Genomic DNA, 13281 nt, shown 5'->3' with positions numbered 1-13281 from the left:
TATATATATATATCTCCGAGTGATCATAAAATCTTAAAATAAATGTCCATTTCGCTCTATTTGCAGCAACTAGACTCGTGTTTCAACAAGTTCTTATTTTGTAATTTTATCGAATCGCGTACACCATTATCGATTTTCGAACACAAAACCTTCTCCACCAAATAGCGCATCGCTGTATCTGGAAATTTTAGAATATATAGCGCAATTAGTTCTCGACTTATTTATTTCGATTATTACTCATAGAAGATTTCGTTTTTAATTGTTTGTTGTGCGTTTTCGAAAGGATTTAAATAATGCACATTCCATAGAAAATATTTGTGTACTATTTGCAAAATCTAGAGCATTTTTGATATATGTAATTATATCGATGATCATATAAACTTGTGTCAGAATAATTAACGATAGAATAATTAAAACTATGCAAGATTAATGCAACAAAATGGAAAAGTTTATTTCCTAGCTCGAAACCATATTTACTTATCAAATAGAAATATAATATTAAAATATTAAAATATATTAATATATTAAATATCAAAGAAAATTTTGTTTAGAATATATAAATCGCGTGCGAAAGAAGAGATGATTTACGAGGATAAGTTTTCGATCGTTCGTCTACCTACCGACATTGGTATTGTTCTTCGCGGAGGTCGCATACCAGGCGTTTATCTTGTTCTCTTTGCAGAACTTGGAAATCTGCTCGTCAGTCACGGCGACCGATATATCGCACTTGTTTGCCAAAAGAACGATCGGTATATTCGACCCATCCGGCAGCGTGATCTTTTCCCTGAGATCGTACAGCCACTTCTTCATCGATTGAAAGGTCGCCCCGCGCGAAATGTCAAATACGAGAGCCGCTGCCACTCTATGTTAATGCAAGTTAGATCAATGAACAAGAAGTCGGTCATTAATTCGAAATTTTCAATCGATCGGTCAAGGGATATAATCGTTCTAGTCTTGTCTCGACAAAGCGTATTATTAGAGATCAAAGCACATACAAATTATTCATTAATAATAATAAAATATTTAATATAGAGATAAAATACGCATAAAAACGTTGACTAAATCCGATTGGATAAGAAGAAATATTAAAATCATATTTACGCGTATTTATAATAGACCCTGGTCATGTATCCGAATCTCTCGTGACCGGCGATGTCCCTGAAATATTCGAAATAAAATTATTGCTTTTTTCCTTGTTTCTATAGTTTTAGTAGTATTCTTATAATTTTGCGAAATTAAGAAAAATTTCGAGAGATCGCGAAATATAGAAGCTTGAAAAAGGATAATAAAATAGTAAGATAGATAAATTATGCTTGGAGAGACTACCGTACCATAGCTGCAAGTTTATTTTAGTGTGCGGATCCCAATCGAGCGTTTTTATCGCAAAATCGGCGCCTATGGTGATCTTGTAATTCGAGGAAAACTTTCCTGGAAAAGACAGTTTCGACGGTGTACATGTACAGTGACGTCGACGACGCATGGATTTTAATGATGCAGATGTAGTAACGTAGTCGCAGCTGTATACGTTGACGTTTTGACGCACGTGTCTTTAAAGCAGATAAGCCGGCTTGCACGCATTTCTCATTTCTTTCTCTCTCTCTCTCTCTCTCTTTAAACGCGCTATTTCGCAATCTCCTCTCTCGCGATCTTCTCTTATGTGCGATCGCAATATACGTTTACGTTTAATATTTTCAATAACGAGAACTTTTTGCGTGCGAAAGTGATACTGATTGACAAGAAATCGGAAGCGGAAAATAAGAAATGGTTAATTTTTACCTTCCGTGTATCTTCTGACCAACGCAGTTTTGCCTGAAATAAAACGTCTCTATGAAAATTATAAATTTAATGAGTCCATTCTATATAAAAGCGATTTTACAATTCTGTGTAAACGATTTTAAAGTATTATTGTAAATATGTACAACATATACGAAAAATTGTGTACAAGGACTTGTAAAGTTTTATCAAAATTTTTAAAACTTTGTAAAAAAATTGTACGGGCTTTTCAGATTGCATAAAGAAATTAAAGTTTGTAATTCATTAAATAAATGCGTTTACAAAATCAACTTTTACATAATTGATAAAATTAAAACGGATAATAGAAAGATTATCGGATATTTTCTTGTGTGTGATACTTTTCTCTTTCTCTTATCACTAGGATAAAAATTTTATATTTGTCAAGTAATGATATATTATGTGTAAATCATGAATTCGAATGCAAACAATCGTTTATCGATTACGAAACAGCCGTGGCAACTCACCGACACCATAGTCGCCGATGACGAGGAACTTGAAGAGATGTTCCTTGAAGTGACCGAAATGCGACAACACGAAGTCCGATTCTCTCCTAGGCCTTCGCAGGATCATGCTCATCGTTCGATCCGTTTGCCGCATCATACACTGTGCGACAAACTTGTACTATCTTGACTCTTGGCTCGACAGTAAGAAACGACAAACTGAAGGGGAACGAAATAAACAGCCGATCCCCGTGGGTCGACATCCATCGTCTTGCTCCCCTCTCGGCAGCGTCTCAATTTTTGTATGAGTGATTATTTTCCAATGTTATCTTGCTTCGTTGTAAACATGTTATCGTTTCTCGGAGACTATGCATTTTATTTTTAATATAAATTCTTATGGGATTAAGTTTAAAATTTTAAATCGTTTTGCTCTGCTGGAAAATCACTGTGGTTGGTCGAAAATTTTCGTTTGCAAAGGTGTTGCGATGACTTATCTATAAATAAACTGGGTAACAAACAGAACTCTATTAGATAAATTTCTTTCGACATGTATATTATTATTGTCGACGTAGGACACAGGTGTAATGTGTTCGCCAAAACAGCAAATAGCGTTTCATAAAAAGTGCAGGCCTTTATTTCGCGCATACACCTCTTTTTTTGTAAACGAGTAACGCGGCAGCAATTGTTGAATTCGATCGAACCATCGCGGTTCGATATCGCGGAAGCTGGATAAAGATGTGCAGACATCGCATATGCGTAATTGTTTCTTAAATCTCTTTAGAAGATAGATCCGACTCAATTTTCCGTTCGGTGAGAAAAATAAACGCGTAAGAGGATAAAATAATAAATAATTCGATTCGTCGCCGCTTCGCTATGTATGCAATAAATACGAAAGAGACTTTACTTTCGCGTTCTCTCCCAGAGACACGAGATGCATGCGGAAGGACGCGCGAGAAGAAAGGAAAATGCAAAGAAGTAAATAAATAAATTAAAAAAAGAGAGAGATAAAAAAAGGAGAGTGGGAGAGAAATAAGAGGAAGATACGCGCGTCATGTATCACACAGACGTATTTCTCAGTCAGTACAATTAGTTTTTCTTTGTTTTTTTTTCTTTTTTCGTGACGTGTTTTTCGTTTAATTACGTGTACAATATAAAGCGTTACAGTCACGCGCGATAGACGCACATTACGATCGTAACTCAGTCCGCTCGAAATTAGAGACGAACGTATATACTTCCAGGAATAACACGTAACGATTTTTATTCCGGGAGATTCGGAATTGACAGTTTGCATTGTACACCTAATATCGATAACGAAGAACGACGCCGTAAACGTCATAAATTCTGTCCAGCACTATTAAGAATATAATCCGACGAGCGTTTCTCTATATATATATAGACATTTGCGCGGGTTATGCTAATTCCGGCTATCGAAATCGAAACCGAATATATAATCGCACGATTACTGAATCACCGAAATTGCAATCGCGAATTCGTATGTTCGATCGATTAAAGGATCTTACTTCACGATGAGAATTGCACGATCGTCCAACGGCCGCTCCGACGCCGAGCGACCGACGATATATCTCCACAATCACTATATAAATCAACAATGATAATCATACGAATAGTAATAATAGCACTAATTGTAGTAGTAATAATAGCGGTAAATACACGGTAATAATAATTTACATTTACACAAGACTCTCTTTCCTTTCTTACTCGAAAACGATTAATTAATTACATTACCTAACTACGTACGAGACATGCTTACGGTTACATTCGTTCATTTCTTTTCACGACACGATAGTTTCTACTCAACCGTGGATCTCTAATACCTCGTCTCCGTGAGATAGGAAAAAACTCCTGATACTATGTATATGCTTTCTTTCGTATATGTATATGCTCTTATCTCGACCTAAATCTTGTTTAAATTAAAGTTTCGTGGACTTTCGTCTCACCAGGCTTAAATAAATTTTATGCGCAACGAAACGAGGCACAAGAGGGAACGATTGAAGAAGAAGTACGAAGAAATACAAAAGGCGATCGAGAGCAACCGTAAAAAAATATACAGAGGCAAACGCGTAATGTACAAGTTGATGAAGGATACGATACGCGAGTTTTCTATTGTCGCAAGAGCACCGCATCCATATATATATGTATAAGAACTTACACAAGACACAAAAAAGAAATTCGACGATGCGGGAAGGATAATATAATGGTTTCTTTTAACCTAATCACATCGCACAGACAGGACAATTTGCAGTTTTCGAAGAATATCGAAAACTGCTTAATTTAAATCAATGATAGCGCATCAATAATTTTATCGATCCTGCAAGCAAAGCCAGACCGGCGAACGAATAATTCGAATGACCTATAAAGAGAATAATAACGCTTCGTTTTTTTTCACGGAAGTCTCGCATATCGTTTTCATAAACTGTCATCGCTGTCATCACCGTGAGGCTCAACAGAGACATTTCCGGCAAGAGGCGCGGCGCTGCCTTCCCTATTCGTTTCAATATCCTGTTCCATTGAATTATTTTGTGCTTGCTGTTCATCTGCTATAATAACTTTGAATAAGTATCGGTATAAATTTTTGTTATGTGAATCACTATATTATAATAAATACTTGTAAGAAAGATATAATCAAAAAATGGCATCAGTTATATAAATTTAAAACATCTGATATTTTTGATGTGGATTATCTCAGTTTAAAAATTTTAAAGTTTTAAAATTCTGATTTATATAGCATTATATATCTGATAATACCTGATTGCGTTGGTGGAGAATCATCATCTCCTTGACCGGGACTCAATATAGCCTCCTTAATTTGACTATTAACACCCTTTGGATCTAGATCTGTCGCCCAACTAAAGTACATTAACGCGAGATGGGTATTGCCTAATTTTTTATGCACCTGTTACCAAAAAAAAAAGAACATCAAAAAACACGTATTAGGAACTATCGTTTAAGAATCTCTTACCTTTCCTATCGAATAATAGACTAGAGATTCTTTGGGTATAATGTTCTTTAGCTCCTCGAACTCTCTGAGAGCTTCCATGTGTCGACCGATAGAAAAGTTAATACTTGCTCGATGAAACTTGCACAAAGTATTATCCGGATCGTTAACTAGCGCGGTATTTAGAGTCTTTAATGCCTGGTCGGTTTTCTTCAGAGCATGTTGCACGACGCCTATGTGGCACATTAGCGCAGAATTCTGCGGATTTATTTGTAAGGCCCGTTTAAAGTGCAACTCTGCCAAACTATATTGCTCCTGTTTTGAAAATATTGTTCCCAGTCCAAACCTTAAATATGTGGAGAATAGTTTAAACTCAGAGAATAATTAAAAAATAGTAGACATTAAATAAAAATGTAACATCTCTTTAAAAGAAACTTACCATGCATTGTAATGCCTGGGATCAAGTCTGATAGCATTACGAAAAGCAGTAATTGCTTTATCTAGCTCTTCGGTCAAGACATACTCGTGTCCTAGCAATGTATAGGCATATGGAAAATTAGGATCCACCTAAAAAGTGTCAGAAAATCGCATATTCTTTTAATTTGAACAAGAGATAACAATCGTACATGTATGTTGAAATTGAGCCTATAAATACCTGAACAGCTCTTTGGAAAAATTTGATCGCCGTCTCGTGTTCCGTTTGCGCCGAAAAGAGATTGCCCGTGGCGCACCATGCCGCCGCCGAATTACGGTCTTGGGAAACTAGATCTTGAGCAAGTGTAGACAACTGCACTTCAGCATGCAGATGCCAAAGAACAGTACTATAAATCTCCATAAGTTCTGTCCTCTGTGGCTCTAACTGTCGTACTTCCGCAAAATAACTGCACAAAAAAAACGAACTAAATAAATAAAAATTACGAAGAAATGTAAATGTATCAGAGACAATCAGTTTTAGTCGCACTTTCACTTTCTTATGTATTTCTTATCTCTTTCTCATTTGAAAACCTAAATATGCTATAACTATTTTATTATAAATGCAAGAAAATATTGAAACAGTCAATCTAATGTTTCTCTGATAATTATTAAGAAGTTATTACCTAGCAGCTTTTTTGTAATCCATCATTTCAAAATGTGCACGAGCCAACATAGAAAGTACCCAACCAGTATTATAATGCTGTGTTGGCAGTATACTTAAAATCTCAACAGCCTGCGAACATTTAAACTGACTCAAGTATTGATACGCTGTCCCTAATTCTCGCAATAAAGACATCAATCCTTCTGAAAAGTTACAAATATAAAACTATCTCAAATTCTCTTCTAATAAAAAAAAAAAAGATATTAAGAAATTAAAATATTAATTCAATAATTAAACATACCTGCAAAAAAAACGAACTAAATAAATAAAAATTACGAAGAAATGTAAATGTATCAGAGACAATCAGTTTTAGTCGCACTTTCACTTTCTTATGTATTTCTTATCTCTTTCTCATTTGAAAACCTAAATATGCTATAACTATTTTATTATAAATGCAAGAAAATATTGAAACAGTCAATCTAATGTTTCTCTGATAATTATTAAGAAGTTATTACCTAGCAGCTTTTTTGTAATCCATCATTTCAAAATGTGCACGAGCCAACATAGAAAGTACCCAACCAGTATTATAATGCTGTGTTGGCAGTATACTTAAAATCTCAACAGCCTGCGAACATTTAAACTGACTCAAGTATTGATACGCTGTCCCTAATTCTCGCAATAAAGACATCAATCCTTCTGAAAAGTTACAAATATAAAACTATCTCAAATTCTCTTCTAATAAAAAAAAAAAAGATATTAAAGAAATTAAAATATTAATTCAATAATTAACATACCTGCAGATTGCTTTTGCAATGTTATTCCGGAATGAATGTTATTATTTTGGGCATTAAGCGCATTTGCATTAGCCACTGCTTTTTCCGATGTGATCGTTTCGCTCTTCTCTTTCTCGTTCCTATTTCTCTCATTTAACTCGTTGAAGTTGGTCTTGTTCAAATTTGTTTTAGCGAGTCTCGCTTTCGTCTTCCGAGATGGAGACTTTGGAGTTGCAAATTTATTCCTATTAGGTGACTTATTATTCTCCTGAAATATATGCAAGTCGTATCAAGATTGCAAGTGAACAAACGTAACTAGAAGAATGGGGGAAAAATCATACTTTTACTGAATTGTGACTGAAGAGTCGCGACGAGCGTCTAACGTTAGTGCTCTGAAATGTCGGTGACGGAGGTGAAGTCGGATTAGCGGCTGTCACTGTCACGATATTGGCAGTATTGCTTGCATTACCCGATTGAGAAAATACCGACTTGCCTTGCTGCAATGGTGTCTCTTTCCTCGACATTAATTGCTAAAAAAAATACGAACGCAAAAATGTATCAAGTGACCATGCAACTCAGATATATTATAAAAGCAAAAATGCTATTATAAACTCAGACAATGTATTATAAACCGAAAAATAATACTCACTCCTACATGAGCTCTCAGACTACTGACGCGTTTTGCCAGGCTTTTCTGATCGTTGGCCTCCATGAGAGTCGTGTGCGAGGGTGGAACAGTCGACTCAGGTGTATTATTTTCCAACGGCAAAATGCCGAAGCTAGGCGTGAGCGGACTCATGGAATTGCTAAACATACTTCGATAACGCGACAGTTTGATTTTCGGCGAGTTGCAGTTATAATGAACCGGCGCATTTTGCGGAGTATCCTCTATAGAAGAACACAAGCGTATTTGGCCGCCATTTATCAACGTCGGTGCCATTACTGGTGTCCTGCAATGTGCAAATAAAATATTAATAGAGTTATTTTATGATATATTTTATAATATATACATACAAATTAGTGCCGTTTGATATAGGTGTACTGTTGGCATTATTTCCAGGTACGATAAGATCCGGTTCGGTGACATAGCTAAGCGTAGACGCAGTACCGTGGCACATAGCAAAGGAATCTAGTTTGTCTACTTGAAAAATCTTGGCAGGATCCACCTTTTCGCCGACGTTACAGAGCTCCTCAAACGAATGCCAGAGAAAGGGATTCATTTTTAAAGCTAACTTATGCGCTTCGTTGCCTCTCGCAGTACGCATCATCTTGTAATAAATCTTTGCTATTATCTGCAGCGAAAAGCATGCCTGCTCCCCAAATTGACTTATTATTTCTTCCAAACTCTTTAACTGCTTGTAATACCCCCCAATTATCGCAGCTTCTGCTTCCGCATACCTGGAAATTTTTAATAAAAAATATATTTAAACATATATATGTATATTAGATGCAGAGCAATATATAAATTGGCAACGTTACTTACTTTTCCAGATCGTAACAACATTTTGCTAATAAAAATCTACATTGTGCCGAACTAGGTGCTTTCTGGGATAACAAGGCGTAAGCTTGCCTAATTCGACCAGAACGATAGTAACATGTTGCCAAAAGAAATAAACTTTCCTCCGTGTCCACTATGTAACAATATACAATATATATTAATGTATAAGTATACAATTGTAAATTTTGTTTTATTTTAAAAAAAGATAAAAAATATAAGAATACACAGTATATATTATAAATTAAACAAAGTAAAAGATCCTATACCTTCTGCACATAACCTTTCTGCCAGGAATATAGCATCTGGATAGGCATAATGATTCAAACAATGCCATATGGCCGCCTAAAATTGGAAAATTCAATATTTTAATAATTAATTATGCAATAGCAACATGCGAGTCATTTACTTAACAAGAAAAAGAGCATGTAACATAAGAATTTGGCTGCAGAAAAATATTTATTGTCAGTAATGCAAATTATTTATTAATATGTAATGCTATTTATATTCTTAGATTTCAATGTAATATCTGAGAGAAATATAGATATACTTTTTAATTATACGTTATTGCATATTATATTAAATGATTAAATGATTTTAATAAATTAGTATTGTATTTAATAATCTTTCTTAAAACGTATGATTAAAAGAAAGTATTTTTTATGTTTTAATGTATCACAGTGCTACACAAATGCTATATAAGTTTGATATAATTTATATTGCTTTGCTTTTTCAGTTGATAAGATAGAATATAATCAATACGCACATTTTATTACATACAGTTAAAAATAATGATCCAAATGTCTTATTGCTCAACTTATACATGCATAATACTCATGTTTGCTAACCATAATACATACGTAAAGCAACATGTTAATTTTTAACTATTTGGCAGATAGATACAAGCAATCTCTGAAAGCAACATCTCTCTTCTATACATCTTAATTGACTATAAAAATCGACGTTGTTCATTATCAAAATCCGCAAATATATATACGGTGAAGTTTCGCGCTTATTTATAGACAGAATCCTTGCTCGTCCTGCTCTTTTCTTCGCAGCGATGCAAGTAATCCCGAACACGCATACCTCGATAAAAACAAGAAGGGAAAATATCGAATCGTCGTTCCAAGAAATGATTTTAGGAAAGGATGATCCCCAAGGACGATCGTCCAAACCATCGTACGACGTAATTAAAGCCACGCACGAGATGCGTGCGCGTGTGCTTCCGATATCAGCGGGACGTCAATAGTGGTGAACGTGGATGCGCCCCGATATACAAATTCGCAATGTTACAGCAACGTGATAAAGAGCCCTGGATCGAGCCAGTTTTTACCTGCACTGGTTCCTGCACGATCATCGTTCACACCGCGAGCGTGATCATAAAAGAATGTCGGCCCTCCGGGCGACCCACAGGATGGAGATTTAACGACTGAGTACAACGGAGTATCCCAAAGTCGAACGAGGACTGCTGTATATAAAAATTTCTTAGGAGTCCATCTTTGCTTCGATTCTTTTGAAGCGAGCGACTGCTTTCAGATCGCAGGACCGCCAACCTCGAGCGCGAACGTCAGGGCTGCGTAAGTGGTCACTAGATTTTACGGCGCTTGCGCAAAGAGAACGGTAGCCAATTACCTGCTATTTTATTTCGGAGAAGCGAAAGATCGATCGGGCTATGTGTGTTTCCAACTTTGAATTTTAAATCTTATCGTAAAGATTGATAATTAAATCCGACTATCTATCCGATCGTTATATAATTCTATGATGAAGAAAAATTTTTAAATCCAATCATTATCTTATTTTTATTTTTTTTAAGAGAGGAGAAAGAGCAAAGTGTAGAAAGTGCAACTAAAAAAGAATAGATATATTGTCGGGTCCAATCGGGCTTGTCGTAAGATGCGCTTGCGCAATTCGGTAAAATTTGAATTGTTTGAAAGTCGACGGTTATATACCTTGTTTCGTCGTTTCGTCTACTTTTTGTTCTTTTTTCTTCTTTCTCCATTTCGTTTACATGGCTGAATTCAGTACACCAACGAGAGTAAAATGCAAAAGCAAAACAGATAATTCCGAATTAAATACTCCTATAAAAATACCAGCATCGCCTTTCTTGCAACAGATAGGCTATGGCACTGGTACGTATGTGTCTTCGAATGTTTTTACGATTACAATTCATACCATACATATTATAAATGAGAGATGTTTAATTAATGTTAATGCTAGTTATGTCCAAATTCATACAACTATATTCGCACATTTTTTTCTTTCAGGAGTCGCTGTGTACATGTTGGAAAGATCGCCAAAAGTAGGCCTTGCACGTTCACCTTGGGCAGTAAAGAAATGGCTAAAGGGAAGGAACAACGAAGTAAACAATGGGCGTCTTCGATTAGAAGCAAATGTTCTGCGACAATTGAATCATCCCAATATCATTGGTTTCAGAGCATTTACCACAGGAGTAGACGGAAAGCCTTGTTTGGCTATGGAAGCATTAGATACGTCACTTGGTATTTATAAAATTGAACAATTTGAACATTTTTATGATATATATGTTTGCATTAATATTAGTGTTGCTTCATAAATTAGGTGATAAGATAGAGGAAAGACGAGACCTTTTAGAGGATGAACCATTCTCAGCTAAAGATATTCTGAAAGTTGGTTTTGAAATTGCAAAAGGGTTGAAGTATTTACATCATACGGCATACATATTACATGGAGATATAAAGAGTTGGAATATTTTGGTGTCTCATGATTTCAATGTGGTCAAATTGTGCGACTTTGGGAATGCTTTACCATTGACAGAATCTTTAGAAATAGATACGTCAAAAGGCAACTTTTCTTATGTTGGAACAGAATGTTGGAATCCTCCTGAAATTGTGCTTGGTATATTTGTTTGTTTAGCTATATGTGTTTCTATTCTTAATATTTCAAAACTACATATATAAAGTTTTTAATTCATAATTTTTGAAATGATGAGTATTGCAAAAATTTAATTTCCAAAATTTATTTTTTAATTTACGATTATATAAACTCTTTAAAAATTTTATCTTGCAGAAGATGGACCAGTGACGAATGCTGCTGACATTTGGACATATGGTCTTACTCTTTGGGAAATGATATCTTTGTCAGTACCTCATAATGAAGAACTCGATGAAAATGAATCATTTGACAACTCAGTTACAGAGACAAACTTGACAGATAATCAATTCAATGATTCTAAATTTGACATGGATGAAAGTATTACTTTCCTCAAAGAAATAATGCCACGTACAAACAGTAAATATGGTAAATAGTGTACACGATTTTAAATATCTATTGTTTATAATTATTGTGGTATAATTAGATTGAATTAGATTAAATTAAATTAAATTAAATTAAAAAACTGGTCTTTTAGGTACACGTCCAGCTTTACCTGCAATTGATTTGGGCAAAGAATATGAGAAGATACTTGAAATATTTTTCATATGTACTACAGCCAATTATAAATTAAGACCGAGCGCGAAAGCACTTGTAAACTACTTTGAAAAATGCGTGAGTACGAACAACAAAAAATAATTATAAGTCATTATATAATAGATGCATATTATGCAAAAAATATGTTTTTATTCATATAATTTATACTAAAGTTAGAAATATTAGTTAAAATATCTGAGATATCTTGTATTTTAAAATGACATACTGATGAATAAAAGAAGAATTATTATCAGACTACTTACAACAACGATAATCTTAATCTTCCGCTGTAAAAATAATTGCAATCATGATAATATCGCTTTGAAAAAAGAAGATCAAGTAAAGCCTAAGCTGCTAAATATCTAATAGAATACCTTTCTATATCTGTGACTTCTTTTTTCCGTCTTTTTCAATTGAATACGTCCACCATCGATATTATCCGTCGTCTTATTGGCAAAATATTCTATATTAGTGATTTGTTCTCCCTATTGAAAAAATTTTATATTTCATATTTGCGCTGTGTTACATTGTTATAAACAATATGATTTTGTTACTAAACAAAAAATATTTATACTCACTTGTTTTTCCACTAAAAATGCAATTTCTGCAAACATGTCTCTGACTTCTATGAGAGACTTTTCCAATTTTAGAACATCATTATGTCTACTTTTTATATCTGATAATTGCTGCCTTGCAATCTTGCTGTCTTCTAAAATCTACATATGATTAATTACATATTTGATACATAAAGATATAAGATTAGTAAGAAACACTATTATAGTGACAAAGTCAAATATTTAGTAATATTTACATTGTCAATAAATAAGCTATTTTCTTGGGCATCCAGCATATGGTCCAATTCCTCGCTTGTAACTTGCCGTCTTACTAGATTAACAAATAGTCTACTTGATGAGTTAATAATAAGTATATATATTTGTTTTTTTAATAAATAAAATTTTCTATAAATACACACTTAACGAACGCTGCTGCTGCAAGAGCAAGAGACACTTATCATGGTATTTTAATAATGATGAATTATAATCTTCCATTATCTCAGAAAATATTTGCATCATAGTTGTGTATTGCAATATTTTAATTCTTGTACATATAGATCCATTTTGTGCTATAGCTATACTCAAATCGTCGATGGCTATAATATCTTTTCCCAAATCTGGAAATAATAATTAGTAGAGAAAGAATTAATTAAGAGAGAAAAGTACAAATACAAATATACAAATTTAATTCTTTCTTTAGAGTTTCATTAAATAATTACATATTAATTTACTCTTAAATTTATATGTATG

The 13281-nt window shown here is 34.2% G+C and overlaps 4 protein-coding genes across 5 annotated transcripts in view; 1 reads left to right on the top strand and 3 right to left on the bottom strand.

Annotated features, from left to right (window-relative positions):
- Positions 1 to 6: 6 nt before the first annotated feature.
- Positions 7 to 2690, bottom strand: LOC115234367 (ras-related protein Rab-32-like). Its single transcript, XM_029805399.1, has 6 exons — positions 2259 to 2690; positions 1777 to 1809; positions 1332 to 1428; positions 1102 to 1158; positions 621 to 862; positions 7 to 178 (listed from the first exon to the last, which is right to left on the bottom strand). Exons 1-6 carry the CDS (start codon positions 2392 to 2394, stop codon positions 57 to 59), a joined length of 687 nt encoding a protein of 228 aa, XP_029661259.1. The 5' UTR covers positions 2395 to 2690; the 3' UTR covers positions 7 to 56.
- Positions 2691 to 3283: 593 nt separating this feature from the next.
- LOC115234368 (cell division cycle protein 27 homolog) lies at positions 3284 to 10078 on the bottom strand. The gene is made up of 13 exons (XM_029805400.1): positions 9867 to 10078; positions 8803 to 8878; positions 8522 to 8669; positions 8053 to 8436; positions 7688 to 7988; positions 7380 to 7568; positions 7060 to 7306; positions 6781 to 6961; positions 5846 to 6071; positions 5630 to 5757; positions 5215 to 5536; positions 5001 to 5148; positions 3284 to 4801 (listed from the first exon to the last, which is right to left on the bottom strand). Exons 1-13 carry the CDS (start codon positions 9888 to 9890, stop codon positions 4662 to 4664), a joined length of 2514 nt encoding a protein of 837 aa, XP_029661260.1. The 5' UTR covers positions 9891 to 10078; the 3' UTR covers positions 3284 to 4661.
- Positions 10079 to 10432: 354 nt separating this feature from the next.
- LOC115234390 (lymphokine-activated killer T-cell-originated protein kinase) lies at positions 10433 to 12229 on the top strand. The gene is made up of 5 exons (XM_029805433.1): positions 10433 to 10662; positions 10798 to 11031; positions 11111 to 11407; positions 11579 to 11809; positions 11919 to 12229. Exons 1-5 carry the CDS (start codon positions 10542 to 10544, stop codon positions 12077 to 12079), a joined length of 1044 nt encoding a protein of 347 aa, XP_029661293.1. The 5' UTR covers positions 10433 to 10541; the 3' UTR covers positions 12080 to 12229.
- The window catches only part of LOC115234391 (syntaxin-1A-like), an 8611-nt gene continuing 7435 nt past the window's right edge, over positions 12106 to 13281 (bottom strand). For both annotated transcript variants that reach the window (XM_029805434.1, XM_029805435.1), the window contains 5 exons: positions 12951 to 13148; positions 12789 to 12862; positions 12556 to 12693; positions 12352 to 12462; positions 12106 to 12264 (listed from right to left, as the gene is read on the bottom strand). In XM_029805434.1, the coding sequence (XP_029661294.1) occupies positions 12190 to 12264; positions 12352 to 12462; positions 12556 to 12693; positions 12789 to 12862; positions 12951 to 13148 (596 nt within the window). In that variant the 3' untranslated portion in view covers positions 12106 to 12189. The remainder of the gene's footprint in view (positions 12265 to 12351; positions 12463 to 12555; positions 12694 to 12788; positions 12863 to 12950; positions 13149 to 13281) is intronic.

The sequence above is a fragment of the Formica exsecta genome, unplaced genomic scaffold, assembly GCF_003651465.1.
Source record: "Formica exsecta isolate Colony F162 unplaced genomic scaffold, ASM365146v1 scaffold2, whole genome shotgun sequence".
Taxonomy (NCBI): Eukaryota; Metazoa; Arthropoda; class Insecta; order Hymenoptera; family Formicidae; genus Formica; species Formica exsecta.
The sequence above is the reverse complement of the archived record's forward strand: the minus strand, read 5'-3'. Positions and strand labels throughout refer to the sequence as shown.